The following is an 18,926-nucleotide window of genomic DNA, read 5'->3' on the forward strand; positions in this document are numbered from 1 at the left end:
AATCTAATTTTGCTTAAAATGTAATTTATGTCATTGCAGGCTGCTGCAGAGGAAAAGTTCAAGCTTTGCAACGCAGTATATCAATCGTTGGGTGCCAACAATATGATCAACTCAAGGACTAATTATCTAGCAGGAACACAATTACTAGGGGACCTTGGTGACAAAATATAAAAGGCATGCATTAGACTAGAAAATATTAAGTATACTTAGTTTCTTGTGTTTTATTCACTCACATCAAAAGAAAACTCTTTAGTTGTTGTTTGAAACAGGATGTTCAATGTAATCTCAAACACAATAGAAAACTCTTTTGTCACCAGGATGGAAGACTTACTCGTATATAAAGAAGGGATCCGGAGGTATCTGAGCATTAACCAAAAAAAAAAAAACCCCAGGCATTGTGTATTAAAAATATGATGATGCACCAGCCTGTGGTTGACAGAAAAACATTAGATACTCATGAACTGTATAATCCATCACAGATTCACAATCAATACATTTCTTCATTGATGAAATCATATCAGACATATTTTATCAAAAAATATATAAAACATTTGAAACTTAGTAATGTAAACAGCCAAATTCAGTACCAGCTGGTATTGATTGATATTTCAAACTGCACTCTATGTCTTCTTAATTAGGATCCGAAGCTGTTATCAAAAAATTTTATGGTCTCTTAACTTGAGAAAGGAAATTTTTGGTGTGAAACCAAGTTTGGGTTTGAATCACCTGGAGTGAAATCAGTCTCTATCTTTATCTTTTAAGAGGTTCAATCTTCTCGTTCTCTTAATCTGCTTAGCCTACTAAGTAACTGTTTCTTGAGTTCATATTTTCTAATATTCTTGCCCATCTGACATTTCCAGCAATTCTATTGTCTTCCCTTGCTTCTGAAATTTTTAGCAATCCTTCTATTGTTCAAAATGTTGATTGTGTAGATGATTGATTCTTTCAGTGAATTAAAGTTTTTTTTGGCCATGTTCAGTGAATTAAACTTTAATTGGACAATTAATAGAAAAGGCAGTGGAACATGATATTTATGCAGTTTTCCTTGGCAGTAGTCACTGAATATTGATTGAATTTAACATAGAATTTGTTACATTTAAGGGCTCTATTGTACATATGACCTAAGAGAATAACTGTCATTACCTGTGTTCTTGCAATTTAACTCTATTGTAAGGGCTTTTAGATTCGCTGCTGAAAAATGAAATTTACAAGCATAGACTGCAGAATTAGTACCTGACCGAGATGGAATAATTAAAGTGGGACCCAATCATGGACGTTGCACATCGATCATATTTGTTCGAAATCGATGTCGGGGATGTGAGCAATCTTGGGCCAATCTTCCCCTGTCTTTCTCTGGCACCGTTGTTTTAGCAAAGGACAATTCCTGATTTCTAGATGAGAAAGAGAAGTGGGTAGCCCTGCATCTGGCAAGCACTGGAGCTTAGGACAATGCCTGATTGATAGATCAGAAAGAGAAGTGGGTAGCCCTGCATCTGGCAAGCACTGGAGCTTAGGACAATGCCAGATATCTAGTTGAGAAAGAGAAGTGGGTAGCCCTTCATCTGGCAAGCACTGGAGCTCAGGGCAATTCCAAAACGTCAACCTTTCAAGAGAGGTGAGGTGTCTCAACTCCTTGCCGTTCACGGTCTTAAGATGGGAGATGGTGAGAGAAGTGAGAGTGGTGGGCAGCAGCCCCTCCTCCGGAAACGAATCTACTTCTTCACATCCTTCGAAGCCGACACGGAAATGCTTGAGAGAGGTGAGTCTTTGTAGACCCCACTGCATACGCTTTGCAATCACTTTTTTGCAATAAGAGATACGAAGTGACCGTAATTTTGATGGCAATCCCCCTTCCGGAAATGATTCCAATTCTGGACAATCTTGTATCCACATAGTCTCAAGAGATGGGAGAAGGGTGTGCATCTCTTCTGGCAGTGACCTCAATTTCCCACATTCCAAGATTTCTATCTTGGTCAAGTTGGGCGCTTGTAGCCCTCCATCGGGAAAACACACCAAATTTGGGCAATGACGTATGTACAATTCAGTGAGGGATAGGAGGAGTTTAGGGCATTGGGAAGTAGCAAGGGATTCTACATTAGCGTTCCTGATTATGAGCTTTTCAAGCTTTGGGAAGTAGTCTAACGGGAATCTCCCGCTTAGCTTGGGACAATCCCACAACAGAAGCTCACAAAGATTAGGAAAAGCTTCACGGTGACACCAGTCTTGCAAATTCTGCATATTTTGGAATTTCAAGACTTGTAGAGATGTAAATGGCTTAATTGCACAGCTGTCACCATAAAACTCTGGCCCTATTGACACCACTTCTTTTAACCCAACAATTTGTGGCTTTTCAAGGGAGGGTAGTTGCCCCAATGATGGTAAAGACAAACAATATCCACACGACACAAGTCGAACAGAAACTAGATTTGAGAAAGATTCATCTCCTAACCAACTTGGAAAGCTCGTACCCCAATAAGAATTGATCTCGAGTGCTTTTAGGTTTGTATGAGGTTGGAGGTTGTTCAACACTTCTCTATGATTTTGTGAATGGCTCGTACCATTTCCCCATTCCAAAATTAGTTCATCGAGATACTTCTCCCTCAAATTGGCCTCCACAGCATCTTTTGCATGGACAATATTTTGAAGCCCTGAGATATGAAGCATTCCACGCAAGTGAAACTCTTTCAATTCCACAATGTTACCTCCATTTACTTTGTCTAAAACAGAGTAACTTAATGTGCGGAGATGTTTGAAGAATTTGCCCATTTGTAGTGGCATCTTTTTCAACTTTGTACCTTTGATATCAAGATGGCGCAAGTTGATTAATCTTCCCAAATTGGTTGGCAACTGAGTAAGAGCATCGCACCCTAACAACAGTAACGTTTGTAAATTGTACAAAGTACACATTGTATCAGGTAATTTTTGGATTGAAGTATAGGATATGTTCAGGTGCCTTAGATGTTTCAACTTACTAATTGAGTTAGGCACCTTCGTAATATTACGGTGACCTGATAAATTGAGTGCTCTTAAACATTGTAGCTTTGAAAGATCTTGTGGTATCTTGCTGTACACCCGTTGTTGCCCTAGAGATAATGATAGCAAGGTGTGCAAATATTTTGCCTCATATAAAGCCTCAAACTTCCCACAGTTAAGACCAGGTCCTTTTAGATATGAGAAATGACGAGTTTTGTTGAAAATATTGAGCGAGCCAATCTCCTCCCACCTAACACAAAATTCTCCAGATACAAACTTTGCTAAATCACTGGTAAGGTCATGCATGGTGAAAAATGGTTGGTGAGAAGAAACATCAACTCGTGACTGTTGGAAAAATGACCTTGAAATTAGATCATTGAAGTTCTCCTCTCCAACTTCCTCTACCATTTTACTTTTTGTGGGTTGTACAAGATCTTCTGCCATCCACAATAAAACCAATTCAATTTTTGTAAATTCATAATCTTTGGGGAATATTGAACAATAGGCAAAACATGGCTTGAGATGTAAAGGCAAATAACGATAGCTCAGCCATAGGGCTGGCAAAATGTTAGTCTCCTTATATGACAGCTCCCATATGTCACTCTTCAGTACATTTTCCCAATCCTCGATATTTAATTCATAGCGTAAAAGAGCCCCAAGTGATTTTGCAGCTAAAGGAAGACCTTGACATTTCCTAACAATTTGTCTTCCAATTACTTCAAGATTAGGATGGGCACTAACACTTCTGAAGGCATGCTTTGAAAATAACAACCAACAATCTTCATCACATATTTTCTTTAGATGGTGGGTTTGAAGAGTACCCATGATAGATGCAACACCTGCATTACGGGTTGTGAAAATGATTTTACTTCCATCTGCTCCAGACTCAAATGGGCGCCTTAAGGATTCCCAATGAATATAATTCTCGTCCCAAACGTCATCAAGAACAAAGAGAAACTTCTTTCCCGACAAAGCCTGCTGGAGTTTAACTTGAAGCTGATCTAAGTCTGTTATATCACATGTTTGTGAAGTGACTGACCCGTAAATGGTTAGTGTTATTCTAAGAATATCAAATTCTTCAGTAACACAAACCCATGCTCGGGGCTCAAATTGCTTCTTCACTCTAACATCATTGTATAAAAGCTGAGCAAGGGTGGTCTTTCCGATTCCACCCATGCCCATAATGGGAATCACACCTATCTTACTGCTAGTGGGGTCATTTGATAGCAATAATTGAATAATGGTCTCCTTGTCCTCATCCCTTCCATACACACCAGAGTCTTCTACCAAAGAAGTTGAAGGTAGTGTTTGTGAGACTCTCTGTCTGGCACCTACCTTCAAATTAAGATCATCTTTTTGTTTTGCAATGAACTCTAGTTTCTCAAGAATTTCCTTTATCCTGGGGTCTACTGATTTGTCGAAAGCATGAAACGAAGCAGAGATGAATTGCTTTACCTTACTTGTGCTGCTTCCTGGGAGCTTGTGCCTTAACGCTTGTGTCTTGATCTCGTCCAACAGGTCCTGCGCATGATAAACAGTGTCTTTAAGCTCACTGAGCCACTGCTTCACATCTGAATCCCGGATTTGCTTCTCCTCGGCATCCTCGTAAACCTTACCAACAGACAGCAACGTGATCCTCAGCTTCTGCAGTAATCCTTCGGTCTGTTTCTTTCCCCTGATGAAGTTCCTGACCTCCTCAGAGTCCATCTTCTGAAACAACTGCTGAAAGAAAGCAGAGAAAAAGGCTCCAGCTACCACCTCAGCCATGATCAATGGAATTACAGATTTATGGAATTAGGATAATTGGGGTAGTATAATTGACGAAGCTGATAGGATATTTTGGGAAATTTAATTAAAAATACCTTTTTGATACCACCTATTTCTTTTTGCACACCCTTCTTTGAGAAAAAAAAATACAGAAAAATCAATGTCAAAGACTGAAAGGACACACACACCCCTCTCTCCCTCCTTTCCTCTCTTCCTTTGCAGACACAGCCCCGCCCCTTCAAACACAGCCTCTGCATTATTCACATGGTATGATTGTTTCCTCTTTATTGGAGTTCTTCCTGTTGTAAAAATATAAAGGATCAAATATATTTTTGGCCCAAACTTTCAAGGATTTCTCAATTTAGTCCACAATTTTAAATTTGATGACATGTATATTTTAAAAATGATATGTCATTTAATATTTGAACGATGTTAACTATTTTTACTTAATTGTTATCATGCAGAAAATATAGGACTAAAAATAAAAATTTTGTAAAAGTATAAAAACCAAAAATGTCATTTGGCCTAATTACAAAATTCTAAATTTAGGGGGGTGTCCCCAACTTAGATTTCATTGGATTTTAAAAGTCCAATGAAATCTAGGTGTCCCCAACTTAGATTTTAATGGATTCCAATGAAATTTAGGTGTCCCCAACTCAGATTTTAATAGATTCCAATGAAATTCAAGTGTCCTCAAAAAGTCATGGATTTCATTAAGTGAAGGATTTGGATGGATTTGGATAGATTTTAATGGATTTGAATGCATTTTTTACACATAACAAATTCCATGAGAATTCCACCAAATTCCTTTGGATTTTGATGAATTCTATGGATTTTAAAATCCATTAAACTCTTTTAAAATCTGAGTTGGGGACACCCCCCTTAGTCTTTGTGGTTTGACCATTATTTTAGTGTTACTCATATGATTTTATTTTTTTAGAAATACCCGTATGGTTAATGTTTGTCACAATTCAAAAACAAAGTTCAATTTTTATCCACTTTTCATCTAATTTTCCATCCAACTTTTCAATCTATATACGAAAATTAAGATTTTGTATTGGGATTTTGTAACATTATATTAACCACAAGGGTATTATTAGTCTAATGTATTTATTAGAAGTCCTAATTATGTATTGATTGGTTATAAAAAAAATTAAGTATTGATTGGTTCTTGATGAAATTTGTTAAAAAATTGGGTGTAATTGCTATATTTACCACTAATTAACATTATAGTCAATGTTATGAAATACAACATTTAATGCATACACATAGCAAATTAAGGCGGATTCGTTGCATCAAATTTTTGACACAAATTTTGACACAATATTTCAATAGAGCCTACTCTATATAGGATTTTAATGATCCAAACCGTCTATTTTTTAGGTCTCCATTAAAAGTTCATCCTTACAAAAAATTAGGTAAATCGGAAACCATTTACCTACAAAGATTAAACGGTCAACTTTTCTAGTGTTTATTTTGTTGACCATTTAATCTTTGTAAGTAAATGGTTTTCGATTTACCTAATTTTTTTGCAATGATGATCATTTAATGGAGACCTAAAAGATTGATTGTTCGAATCATTGAAATCTCATATAGAGTGGGCGCTATTGAAATATTGTGTCGAAACTTATGTCAAAAATAAGATGTCATAGATGATAGATCCTTCCCTGCAAATTAATGCTAGATAAATAAATAAAAATAGATTTTAGAAAAACCTTTACATTATCCAGGCTACTATTGGATATTATCTTCTTAAAACGAAATAGATTAAGAAACTTCAATATGTAAATATGAGTTATTTACACTTACACCTCCTGAGATTTATCGTCTTTTCACATATATTCTCTGGGGTTTTAAAAATTACACATACACCCATTGAGGTTTCAAAATTGTTGCATATAACCCCCTGCAAGAGAAATAATAAATAACAAAAAATAAGATATTTGTATTGAGGTTGGACCTTACACCTTGAGTAATCTTATTAGGTCATTCCACCCCTTTAGCATGCATTTTTGCATACTTTCTCATCATTTTTTGTCTCACTGTAAGGGGTTATGTGCAACAGTTTTGAAACCTCAGGGGATATATGTGTAATTTTTGAAACCCCATAAGATATATCCCAGATGGTATATGTGAAAAAACGATAAACCTCAGGTGGTGTAAGTATAAATAACTCATGTAAATATTAACATTTTGTAGCGACGTTGATGTAAATATAAAACTGTAAAATAACTTAAACCATATTGAAGTTTACATATTATTATTTTATTATTTAAGCTACATTAATTTAAACTGTAAACCTAGACTACACTTAAACCATAAAGCTTAAACTCTAAATAATAATATTTCCTACTAGAATAAACCCATTATAGAGTTACAGTTTTGTTAGTTAATGAAAAAATAATTAAAATGGGCATTCGAGCACAAAAGGAATTTAAATAGCCGTTTGATTAACACTTAAACACCTTCCAAAAAAAAAATTATATTTTTAAGTCACCATCTATAGCTTAAAATTTAATAAAACATTTTTATGGGTTTTTTTATCCATTTGGGGACACAAGATTGGTGGAAATATTTATTGAAACTAAAGAATCTAATCCAAAGCAATCAATCACCCTATAAACTGTAAAGGATGACCCTTAAATAGTTAAATCTCAAATTTTGGATATTACTCATAACACGCCTCTTCACATATGTGGTGTCACTTAAGCTAAATATGTGGACAACTTTGTGTAATTTGAGAGCATGCGTCACTGTTGAGCGTTATATATAATTGTATTGCACACTCTAATACCATGTTGAAAATGAAGTAACCAACTCAAAACTAATTGGCAATGTGTGAGAAGACTCTTAACCTTATATATTGTAAGGGAAATTAAACTTTACATAAATTATATCCCGGACGTGAAAAATTACTCTTAACAATATCTGGGGTGTGGGTGAATCTGTGGTTCAACTAGCTTCCGTCACCTACAATTGCTAACCACCCAATTAGGCATGTTTACTAAATATGAATGGAAATGAGAGGAATAGGAATGAGAATGATTATCATTCTTGTGTTTACTAACATTTGAGAATCATTCTCATTCACATCCTTACGTTTACTTAACATTTGGGAATCATTCTCATTCATATGTTTATTAACATATGAGGGAATATAAATGTATGAGGGGCCCACATGAAATTAGGAATGAGATTCATGATTGTAGAGGAATTTGATTCCTTACGCCGGGGGGGGGGGGGTTCGGAATGAGAGAGGGGGAACCGGAATGAAAATTTTATTCCAAAATACCCTCACATATTTTTTTGATAATCCAAAAATACCCTCTATAGCTAAAATCCAAAAACCATAACATGACACCATGCTTAATTTAGATGAGGTTGATATTTATTTTTTGTATAATGAGGGCTTTTTTCTTTTTTGTATAATGAAGGCCTCTATTATTAGTATTTTAACATAGGTTATATCAAATTTCTTTTTTTCTTTTTACACCACATCAATATTTCCAAAATATTATAACTTATAATTAAAAGTATAAAAATTAATTTCTTTCAAAATATTGTGGTAGAATTTATTTTGGTAAAATGAATTTTGTTTTCATTTAAAATTTTTTGATTATTTAATAGTTGACATAAATATTATAATTTTGTATGAGGGCATAGTAATCAAACTAGTTTTGATTCTGATTTCTGCCAATTAGTAAACACGTTTATGAGAATAAGTTTTATTTTCATTCCAATTTCTAACAATTGGTAAACATGTTAATGAGAATTGTTGATTCCGATTCAGACTCATTCTGATTCATACTTATTTCAATACTTGCTCATTTCGATTCATATTATTCTGATTCATACTTATTTCAATTCATGCTAATTTTGATTCCAGTTTAGTGAACATGCCCAAATTCAAAGCATTTACATTAAGTTTTCACTTATTTCCGATTTAAATGTTGGCTGTTATGTCATGCAAGTATTTAGCACCCTGGTGACATGATCAATGTTGAGCACCTCCTTTTGGCTTTCTCCGCAGAAGAAAATAGGCATGCATGTGGCACCAAACGTGTCCAAGAGCTGAACAATATGTGGGGGCCACATAAAACCACATTGAAATATGGCAATGGCAGTTACAGACTCCTCCCATTCAAATCTCCTGCCCTTCATAGGATGCTCTCTGCTCTACTCTCTGGCATCCATTGAAGCAGATCAGCATCAGGTAAATATATCTTGCATACTTGCATGTCTTTTTTTTCTTAAATATCTTTCCTCTTTGTATTTTATTCTATTTTTTTGTTCATTTCTCTATATCTCTTTAGTGTTCTTCTTTTTCAATTTTTTTTTTTTTTGCTGGGCATGCAAGATCTCTTCAGTGGCTGATCACTGTGAAATCTGATATTTGATCTTATTGTGTGATATGGGCATGTTTGTTTTCCTTCTTTAATCTCACCCCAAGTTCTTTATTCCTAGTTGGCTTTGTTGTTCAGTATAGAGCATGGTTTCGTGGTTTCTCTGGAAAACAGTGGACTAATAAAAGTGGTAAATGTCATTTTCTTGTGTTGCATGCAGATTCTTTCTTTTGCACCTGTCTCTGCATTTATTTAACTTTGACACAAGTCTTCAACTCACATGCAACCGTGCATTGATTTCTGGGCTCACATTGATTTTTTTATTTTTTTTTATTGTTGTATAGGGGTGGCAGAGCCAGAGTGCCAAAGGTAATGTTAGATAGAAAAATGGATTAATTTTCTCTTCCTCAAATACAATCCCTTTCCTGAATTGAAATTGGGTTTTTTCGCTCTCTTATTTTGTTTTTTGTTTTTTTGGTTAGATGAAGTTAGATGTTGGTTTTAATTGAAAACTCCACTGCATGCAGAGACTCACAGCTCATTTATCTTTGGGAATGCAGGGGATAATTCAGCTTTCACTGTTGCAAATAAGCTTTAAAATTTAAAGCATCTATCCTCGCAATAACAATTACATGATTCCCCTCCAATTGATGCCAAAATGGTAGTTTCTGATGAATCTGGAAGCATTGGCTATAATCACAATGGTAATGACAATGTCAACTTTGAGCCACCACTGCTACAACAGCAGCAGCAGCAGCAACAACAAGAAGAGCAAGAATCACCCAAAGACAACTCACATTCTTCAATGAGTGGTAAACAGAACTCAATATTCTCACTCACCCTTGAGGAAATTCAGTGCAAGAGTGGAAGGAGTTTTGGGTCCATGAACATGGATGAATTCCTTGCCAACATTTGGTGTGTTGAAGAAAACCAAGTCTCTTCCCAACCACCAAACAACAACCAAGGTGATCAGGATTTTGTCAATGACAAATACACAACTTCTCCTCAGCCCGCGCCTCTTTCCCGGCAGGGCTCCTTCTCCATTCCTACCCCGCTTTGCAAGAAAACTGTGGATGAGGTATGGTCGGAGATCGACAAAAGTCGACCACAGCAGCTAGAGCAGCCTAGCAACATTGCCAATTCCGGACCTCCCCAGCGCCAGCAAACAATTGGTGAAATTACTCTAGAAGACTTCCTAGTAAAAGCCGGGGTTGTTCAAGAATCACCCAACAAGTCCAAGCCTTTTTCCAACATAATGGCAACCCCAATTCCACAACAATGTGGCAACACTACCATGATCCCAAATAGTAGCAGCAGCAGCACATGTTTGGATACGAATTTCGGAATGGGGCAGGTTGTTGGTTCGGGGTATTTGAATCATCCCCAAAATGCTGTGCCAAACAACTTCTCCGGGAATGGATATGCAAATGCAACTGCAGCAACATACCCAATGTTTGGACAGGGTACTAAAATGGTTGCGGGAGAACCATCTTTTGTTAGTAACAGCAGTACAATTGAGAAATGTCACAGTTTGCCAGAATCGAGTGGGGGGTCAAAGAAAAAGAGGATAATAGATGGTCCTCCGGAGGTGGTGGTGGAGCGGAGGCAGCGCAGGATGATCAAGAATCGAGAGTCAGCAGCAAGGTCTCGTGCAAGGAAACAGGTATATATCTATCTAATTATCATATCATAAAATGCACAGTCAAAATTTTGAAGACTTGAAGATGAATCAGGTTAAATACTCCTCAAACTATAATATCACTTATAATTGACCTTTAAAATGCAGCAAAAGAAATCAAGCAAGCTTATTGAAATTGTGCCAATAAAAAATTAAAACAAAAATGTATCTGAGCCATGGTTTTGTAGTTTACTGTTAAGTTTGGAAATAATACACACACCAACTAGGAAGATGCAGATTATATACCAATTAAACGAAAATCTTTAAAAAAAAAAAAAAGAAATTAAAACTAGAAACAAAATTAAGGTAAAAGCGAATAAGCAATGAACTACCAAATTGTACTAAATGTTCTTTTAAAAAAGTATTATCTAAATTTAAACTATGGACAATACGAGACCATACACAAGACTATGGTAGTTGGGTAGTCCAGTTGAAAGGGTCGTGAAATCTCACTCTGCACCCAAATTCGATCCACTTCCCCCCAAATAAAAAAAATATATAAGACCACATATTTCTATCAACTAGCTCAACAAGGGTATAACTAAATAAAGGACCACATCCCTCTCTTTTTTTATTTTTGAAATTAAAATTCTATCCTAACATGAAAAGACCATAAAGGACACACAATTAAAAAATCTAAAGAAGAAAATCAAACCCCAACCGACCCCACCCCCACCGCAGCCGTGTTGCCTAGGTCGTCGGCGGTCCAACCTGAAGCCTCCATTCCCTTCTCTCTCCCTCTCTCATTCCCTTTATCTTTGCCTCTTTCCCTCTCCCTTTCTCTCTCTCTTCCCTCTTCCTCCCTCTCTCTTCGATCTGTTGAAGAGGGAGGTCGGCAAGCTTGTTAGCCCCAAATCCGAGGTAGCCGTCCACTGATCTAGAGACTGGCAAGGTAACCATCCTCCCTTTGCAATAGACCAGAGAGAAGGAGAGAGGAGGGAAGAGAGAGAAAGGAAGAGAGAAAGAAAGGAAGAGGGAATGAGTGAAAAGGAAAAAGACGGAGATAATTGGGAAGGAGAGAGGGAGAGAGAAGGGAAGGTAGGCCGCAGGTTGGTTTGCCGGTGGGGCAATTGGGGGTGGGATTAGGGTTAGGGCTTGGTTTTCCTCTTCTTTTTTTTCTTTTTTTTCTTTTCTTGTAAAATGAGGGCATTTTGAGAATTTGAGGAGGTGTGTATTTACAAATAAGATAAATTAAAAGTTATAGGGTATGAGTTGAGAAAGGGGCGTGAGGTGAGAAATTTGGAGGTGTGAGTAAAGAGTGGTCTTTCTTTTTAAACCCCACGTACACACGTACAAGTTTTTTTCCACAAACTTCCATATTTGCCCTCAAATCAGATTAAAAAATAAGACATAAAAAAGAACCAAACAGCCGCCATCTCAAACCACCCTCCCCTCCCCATCCACGCTGTTAGTCGGCCACCACCGACCGATGACCTTCCTCTCTCTATTTTTCCTTTTCTCTATCTTTCTCCCCTTCTCTCTCGATCTGAAAGCTCATAAGGCTGGCAATATGATGGGTTGGTGGTGGGGCCTACTAGAAAAGTGGGTAGGTGGAAGGGAGGGTGGTTCGGGTTGCAGTCGAGGGTGGCTGGACTTTTTTTTTTTTTTTCTTATAATTAAGGGTAGGGTTGGAATATTTATGGGAAAATATTTGTGTGGGGTTTGAAAAGGAAGTTGCGGCATATCCCCCAACCCTTCACCCCTTTTTGTAATAATTTAGGCCTAGTACGCCGGCCCATCCCCATTAGAGCATGTACAATGACATGATTAAATGCTATGCTAAAATATAGTGAAATTGATAAAAATTAAAAAAAAAATTCACTACAATGGTATGAGTATATTTAGCATTTGATATGCTAAAGCTATATTTTCCACAATATATAGTGAAAAATATAGCAAATGATATTGTGGTTGTCAAGAAACTTGTAGCCCCACATAAAAAAAAACATGTGAGGAAAGAAAAAATTGGTGTTGGTTGGTGAGAGTTGATTGGTTAGAAAGAGAGAGAAAGAGAGAGGTTGTTGAATATGTGAGCCCCGCAAGAGAGAGAATTAAACTTCATGTGGGTGTTGAAGTTAATAATCTATATACATGATTTGCCCTTATTGGTTGGACACAAAAATATAACTTCTATACCATTAGAGCAAATCACAAAAGCTATAATAAAAAGCTAAAAATATAGCATTTAGCATAACTTTTAGCTTTTTTCCATTGTACATGCTCTTAGGCCTTGGACATTGGTCCACTGTAATTTTGTAGGCTTAACTTCTCCTATGTAGATCATAATTACAATAAAATTATAAAAGAAGAGGGCTGCTATTTGCACACCCCTAAATTTCTTTTTGCACACCCTTTCTGAAAAAAAAAAAAAAAATTCAAGAGAAAAGACCATTTGGCCCTTCCCTCACCCACACACCCCCATCCCCATCTCCCCCCCGTACACACCCCCCCTTGCTCTGTTTTTTTTTCCCTTCGCCCGATCACCACCTTCCTCGCACCAGCAGCACCACCACCTTCCTCGCACCAGCAGCACCACCACATTCCTCGCACCACCACCACCGCGCGCCACCACCTTCCTCGCAGCACCACCACCGCGCGCAACACCACCCAAAACAGCCACCATAACCAGCCCGGCAGCCCCTCCTCGGCTCCTCCCTTTCTCCTCTCTCTCTCTCTCTCTCTCTCTCTCTCTCTCTCTCTCTCTCTCTCCTCTCACCCAAGCAGACAGCCAAACAAATTAAAAAAAAAAATTGCAGCGGGTTCGGCGGACTAGTGCCGAACCCGGTGGTTTCGTTCGACAGGTACCCGCCGAATAGAATAGGATTGTTCTGTGGGTACCTACCAAACGAAACCATCGGGTTCGGCACTGGTCCACCGAACCCGATCCAATTTTTTTTTTTTTTAAGTTTTCTTCTCCGGCGCGCGACGGTGAGCTTGCTGGAAGAATGGAGGTGGTCGGGGTAGGGGGAAGAAAAAGAAGAGAGGGTGGGGTGGTCGCCGGTGGTGGTAGGCTGCTCAGGGATGGGTGTGTGCCGGAGAGAGGAGAGGTGGGGAGGGGGTGTGTACGGGGGGGGGGGAGATGGGGATGGGGTGTGTGATTTTTGGGTGTGTGTGTGTTTTTTTTTCTATTTAGGAAGGGTGTGCAAAAAGAAAAATGGATGGGGTATAAGGTCTTTTCCTTTGAGTTTTTTTTTTTTAGAAAGGGTGTGCAAAGAGAAGAAAAGGGTGTGCAAATAGCAGCACTCTAAAAGAAAACTCAAATATATTAACTAGAAGAGCAAGTGGCCGGTTGGAGGTCTTTGGTGGCCGTATGATGATCCACTAGGCCGGATGATGGCCCACCAGTGGCCGGTCGGAGGTACAATGGTGGGCTTGACCATCTTTTTGGTAAAATGGCTTTTTGGTCTTTAATAGTAATTAAATTATTTTCACTGTACAATTTGATCAATCATTGATCAAAATGGAAGTGAAAATTAGTTGATTCATCAATTTATAATTAGGAAATGTTTATTTATTAATATGTAAAAAGCCCTAAAAATTATCACTCCAAATCATAATCATTATGGAATATAAACCAGCTCATTTCAAATATGAACATCAAACTTTTTCTTTTTTTTATCACAACATATTATTCTAAGTTTATAGAAACAACTTCTTTTTTTTTTTGTAAAAAAAAAATTGGTGCTCATAGGAATTTTAAGCTACTACTCATGATAATAAATCATTACAAATTCAAAAAAGACATCAAAATTTAATACTTTAAAATTTTCCAATACCACCTCAAATCTTACACAGTCGCAATCTCAAAAAACCATAAATTAATATCTAAAAATTTTCAAACAAAATCCTCAAAATTGGAATGAGAAATTATACACCTAAAAGAAATTAATCATAAATATGTAAATATATTAAATTGAACAAGGTATTTCTTAAGTTGAAGAATAGCGTGAGGGTTAAAATAAAACTTATAAACTATAAGAAGAAGGGGAATGTGAGAAGGGTGAGCAAACTACAAACTATATGAAGAGGGGGAGGGTGAGAACTGAGAAGGGTAAGCTGATGCTTGTGGGCTGGCTCTACCCATGCGGCATGCCCCTTGGGCCCTAAACTTTCCATATCCTTTGCTTTTAGGTTGTCTTTATAGCCCCCTCTCTATTATAAATCTAGCAAAAAAGGCCTTTCCCTATTTAGATTATTATTTAAGAGGTAGCAAGCAAAAAAGGCCTTTCCCTATTAGATTATTATTTAAGAGGAATGCTACGTGTCTTCTCTTTGTGCCTTCTCCTTGTGCCTTCTCTCTTCTCTTGTTCATTTTGCAATGTAGTTTTAAAATCGGAATCGTTCATTTTCTAGATCACCTTTTAAAGATCATTTCTGCAAAATATTAACCAAATAAGAGAAATTTTAGTTATCTAACTATTATCAAATAATTGACGGTAAATTTAACTGTTATCAAAATCATCTATATATTTATTTGATAGCATGCATTTAGATGACTAAACGATTTCTGATTCATTCAAATTTTTGCCAAGATGGTCTTTAAGGAGTGATCTAGAAAATGAACGGTTCCAATCATGAGACTATATTGTAGAATTAACAAAATAAGAGAGAAGACATAAAGAGAAAGCACAAAAGAGAAGACACCTAGCATTCTTCATTATTTAATAAATGAAATTATTTTTTATTCATTATGTGTGTAAATATAATGTAGTCAAAAAATATAATTCATGTAGCATTACTCGAATGAAATTCATTCTTATCTCTTCTTAATAATATTCTACTACCTACAGGCGTATACTTCGGAACTGGAAGCCGAGTGGAATCAGCTTCAGGTGGAGAATGAACAGCTGAAGCAAAGTGTGGTATTAAACAAGAAATTTTCCTTCTTAATTACTTTAAAAATACAATTGCTAAAGTGCACTAATGAAACATTTTTCACCTTTGATTATTTAAACTAGGCCGAATCTGAACAAAGGCGAAGGCAAGAGGTACCTCCAAATTGTGTTGCTTTTGATTTTAAAGAAACTTGTTTGATATGATGAATTTTCCCTGTTTCTTTCTAGGCGTAGGGTGAGATTTTGTGTGAAATTACTTTGTATCATTTACATATGACAGGTGATGACAAGAAAACAATCTACAAGAGCACAAAGGGTGGCAGAAAAGTTGAGGATAATCAGGAGGGTAGCAAGCTTGACATGGTGAACAATGGAACTCAAGATGGCACAATGGACACATATATGAGGATTAATGCAAGCAATGTGAGGGACATACTTATGTATGTGAATAGAAGAATATGTGTATTACATTTTTAATGTGTATCAATAAGTGGATGGGTCAATGTTTCAGAAGTTAAACAAACTAGCTATTATTCTAGTAGTATTTATCTTATCGGGAGAGGTCCAAGTCTGAATCCCCTCCCCATATCAAAAAACATGTTTCAGTAGTAGAATGTAGTTGTAGAAATAAGTGGAATGTGATGTAACAATTAAATAAGTTATTATCTTCTTTCTCTTATTCAATAAGTAAAAAAATGAGGTTGAAGATATTATTAATTTAAATGGTTTTATCTTTATAGTTTCTTGCTTAATTAACATATAATCTAGTACTTATGACAAAAACATGTGTTGCTTTATGATTTAAAGGCATTTAATGATTAAATAGATAACATTTTTTTTTTTTTAATTCTGAAGCCTTCAATATGTTCTTGTTACAATAAGTTTAATGCGGATCAATTTGCATAGAGAGTGGATCAAGAGTAATTATTTTGTATAACCGTCATGGTGTAACCAATTTATATGTTTTAATATGGTTGGATATTATTAACACTATACTCTACAAGTATAAACTCAACGTCCACCTATATTATAACTCGTCGTCCACTCATATACATAATAATATTTCGTGAATCGGTATGTGTAACTGCGGTTACACTAAGAATTTCATATTATTTTTACACCGATGTATTCTTAATAAAAATTAATTAATTTTAAAATATTAAATCCATAAATCATTTAAAAATACACCCTAATAATCTCTAATCAAATCTAAACAAATTGAAAAAGAAAATACATGGCTGATTGATTGGCTCCTTATGTAGGTCACCCTAAAACTGAAATGTCGAAATTGTAGTCCCTGAAATTTTAAAATCACTTTAATGCACATTTATATATGTCAAGAATTAAGAATTAAGTATATATAATTCCAAATTTAAAGTTTAGCATTTCTATTATATTAATAAGAGTTAAAGAGAGACCTAGAAGGATCTACGTACACACCCGTTTTTTTAACTCATGCTAACTTTCAAGTTAGGAAAATACTTAATGCCTCAACTATTTTTTTTTTAACTTTTGTTTTTTGATTTACGTGGCATCAATTCATTTCATGTGACAAAGATCTTTATGTTTCTTAGGTTTTTTATTTTTTATTTTTTATTTTTTTTAGAATCCAAGAATAACATGTAAATTGGCAAAGAATAGTTTAGAGAAAAAGTTGGGTAGATATATAGTATCTTCCACAACTACAATGTATTGCAAATTACCTTAAAGAGTGACATTTTACTCACCCCTTTTATAAGAAAAAAAAAAAATGAAGTAAAGACGGTAAAAAAAAATGAAAGAAAAAAATCATCCATAGATGTACGTGTGGTTTCCATAACCCACTCGTACGTAAGGGTGCTGCACACTGATGGGAACATTGTTTTTGTATCCTCATGAAAGAAATCTGACGTGTTAGGGGGATTTTGGACATTTCAAATGACCCAGGATGGAATATATCTGATTTGGAGACGTGGCCCAATCACACATCCCCCACATATCTTTTCTTTCTTATTTTATTTTTTCCAAAAGGCTTAATTATTGATTTACCACCCAAAACTGTAACTCATTCCCACTTTACCACCTGAAAGTTTTTTTTGTCCCAGATTACCACCTGTAACTTACATCCGTGTCCCATTTTACCTTGTTCCGTCAATAATTCCGTTAAAAATAATAACCTGGCCGTTAATGCTGATGTGGCGCGCTAGATGTGTGCCACGTGTCACATCTTTTCTATTATTTTCTGATTTTTGTATTCTTATATTTTTATAAACTTTGAAAATTAATTAAAAATAGCTCCGAACTCAAAAAAATACACGGAAAATTCTTACGGACTCGTCTTGACTAGCACTAATTTAATATAAGGTTAAATTACCAATTTGCCCTCTAAAAATTTCCAAAAAAATTAGAAAGTCCAAATTTATTTCTAAAAAATTAAAATAAATTTCCCTCTATTAAATGAATTCCAGAATTTTTCGTAAACTCTTGGAAAAATTCTCAAAAATATTTTGGAAATTACCAAAAGCCTGTTTTAGAGAATTATTTCAAGACTTTACGGAAATTTTAGAATTTTTCTAGAATTTATTTTATAGAGAAATTTATTTTCCTCTAAGACCGAGAGGTCTTTTGGGTAACAAGTGTTCACGAGAAAGGTATTGTTAGTTTTTAGAAGATTAACGGTGCAGATCTCATATTTTTTGGAGTTCGGGAGATTATCCTATGAATTTCCAAAGAGTCTAGAGTATTTTAATTTTCTAGAAATAAATTTGGACTTTTCAAATTTTCTGAAAATTTTTAGTGGGAAAATTAGCATTTTGACCCCATAGTAAATTAGTGCTAGTCAAGATGAGCCCGTAAGAATTTTCCGTGTATTTTTCTGAGTTCGGAGCTCTCTTTAATTAATTTTCAAAGTTTATAAAAATATAAGAATAAAAAAAATCTGAAAAATAATAGAAAAGATGTGACATGTGGCACACATCTAGCGCGCCACGACAACATTTACGGCCATGTCATTATTTTTAACGGAATTTTTGACGGAACAAGGTAAAATGGGACACGGATGTAAGTTACAGGTGGTAATCTGGGACAAAAAAACTTTCAAGTGGTGAAGTGAGAATGAGTTACAGTTTTGGGTAGTAAATCGATAATTAAGCCTTTCCAAAAACATATGATCAGAGGCATTGATGTCTCTTTTTTGACCTCTCCGGACCAACTATCCATATTTGGGCTCACGATTTTCTCCAAGATAAATGAATGAGAGAAAGAGAGATGTAGAGAGAAGAGGAGGGGAACGGCGGCAGGGAGCGACATCGGTAGGCAAGTTGGCAGTGTCCGTGGGCAGGGTGACAGTGC

General features: G+C 36.0%; 1 protein-coding gene and 1 pseudogene across 2 annotated transcripts; one reads left to right on the forward strand and one right to left on the reverse strand.

Annotated features, from left to right (window-relative positions):
* Window positions 1-563: 563 nt before the first annotated feature.
* On the reverse strand, window positions 564-4,836 carry LOC147299039 (putative disease resistance RPP13-like protein 1 pseudogene; annotated as a pseudogene).
* A 4,905-nt stretch (window positions 4,837-9,741) lies between these two features.
* Window positions 9,742-15,963, forward strand: DPBF2 (Basic-leucine zipper (bZIP) transcription factor family protein). 2 transcript variants are annotated; one of them, XM_086229149.1, is made up of 5 exons: window positions 9,742-9,798; window positions 9,856-10,746; window positions 15,552-15,623; window positions 15,720-15,749; window positions 15,877-15,963. In XM_086229149.1, the coding sequence occupies exons 1-5, from the start codon at window positions 9,742-9,744 to the stop codon at window positions 15,961-15,963; spliced, it is 1,137 nt and encodes a 378-aa protein (XP_086085275.1). The 2 variants fall into 2 exon arrangements, with proteins under 2 accessions (XP_086085275.1, XP_086085274.1); XM_086229148.1 differs by having other exon boundaries at window positions 9,742-10,746.
* The last annotated feature ends 2,963 nt before the right edge of the window (window positions 15,964-18,926 follow it).

Source organism: Dryas octopetala, chromosome 1 (genome assembly GCF_963921425.1).
Source record: "Dryas octopetala chromosome 1, drDryOcto1.1, whole genome shotgun sequence".
Lineage (NCBI taxonomy): Eukaryota > Viridiplantae > Streptophyta > Magnoliopsida > Rosales > Rosaceae > Dryas > Dryas octopetala.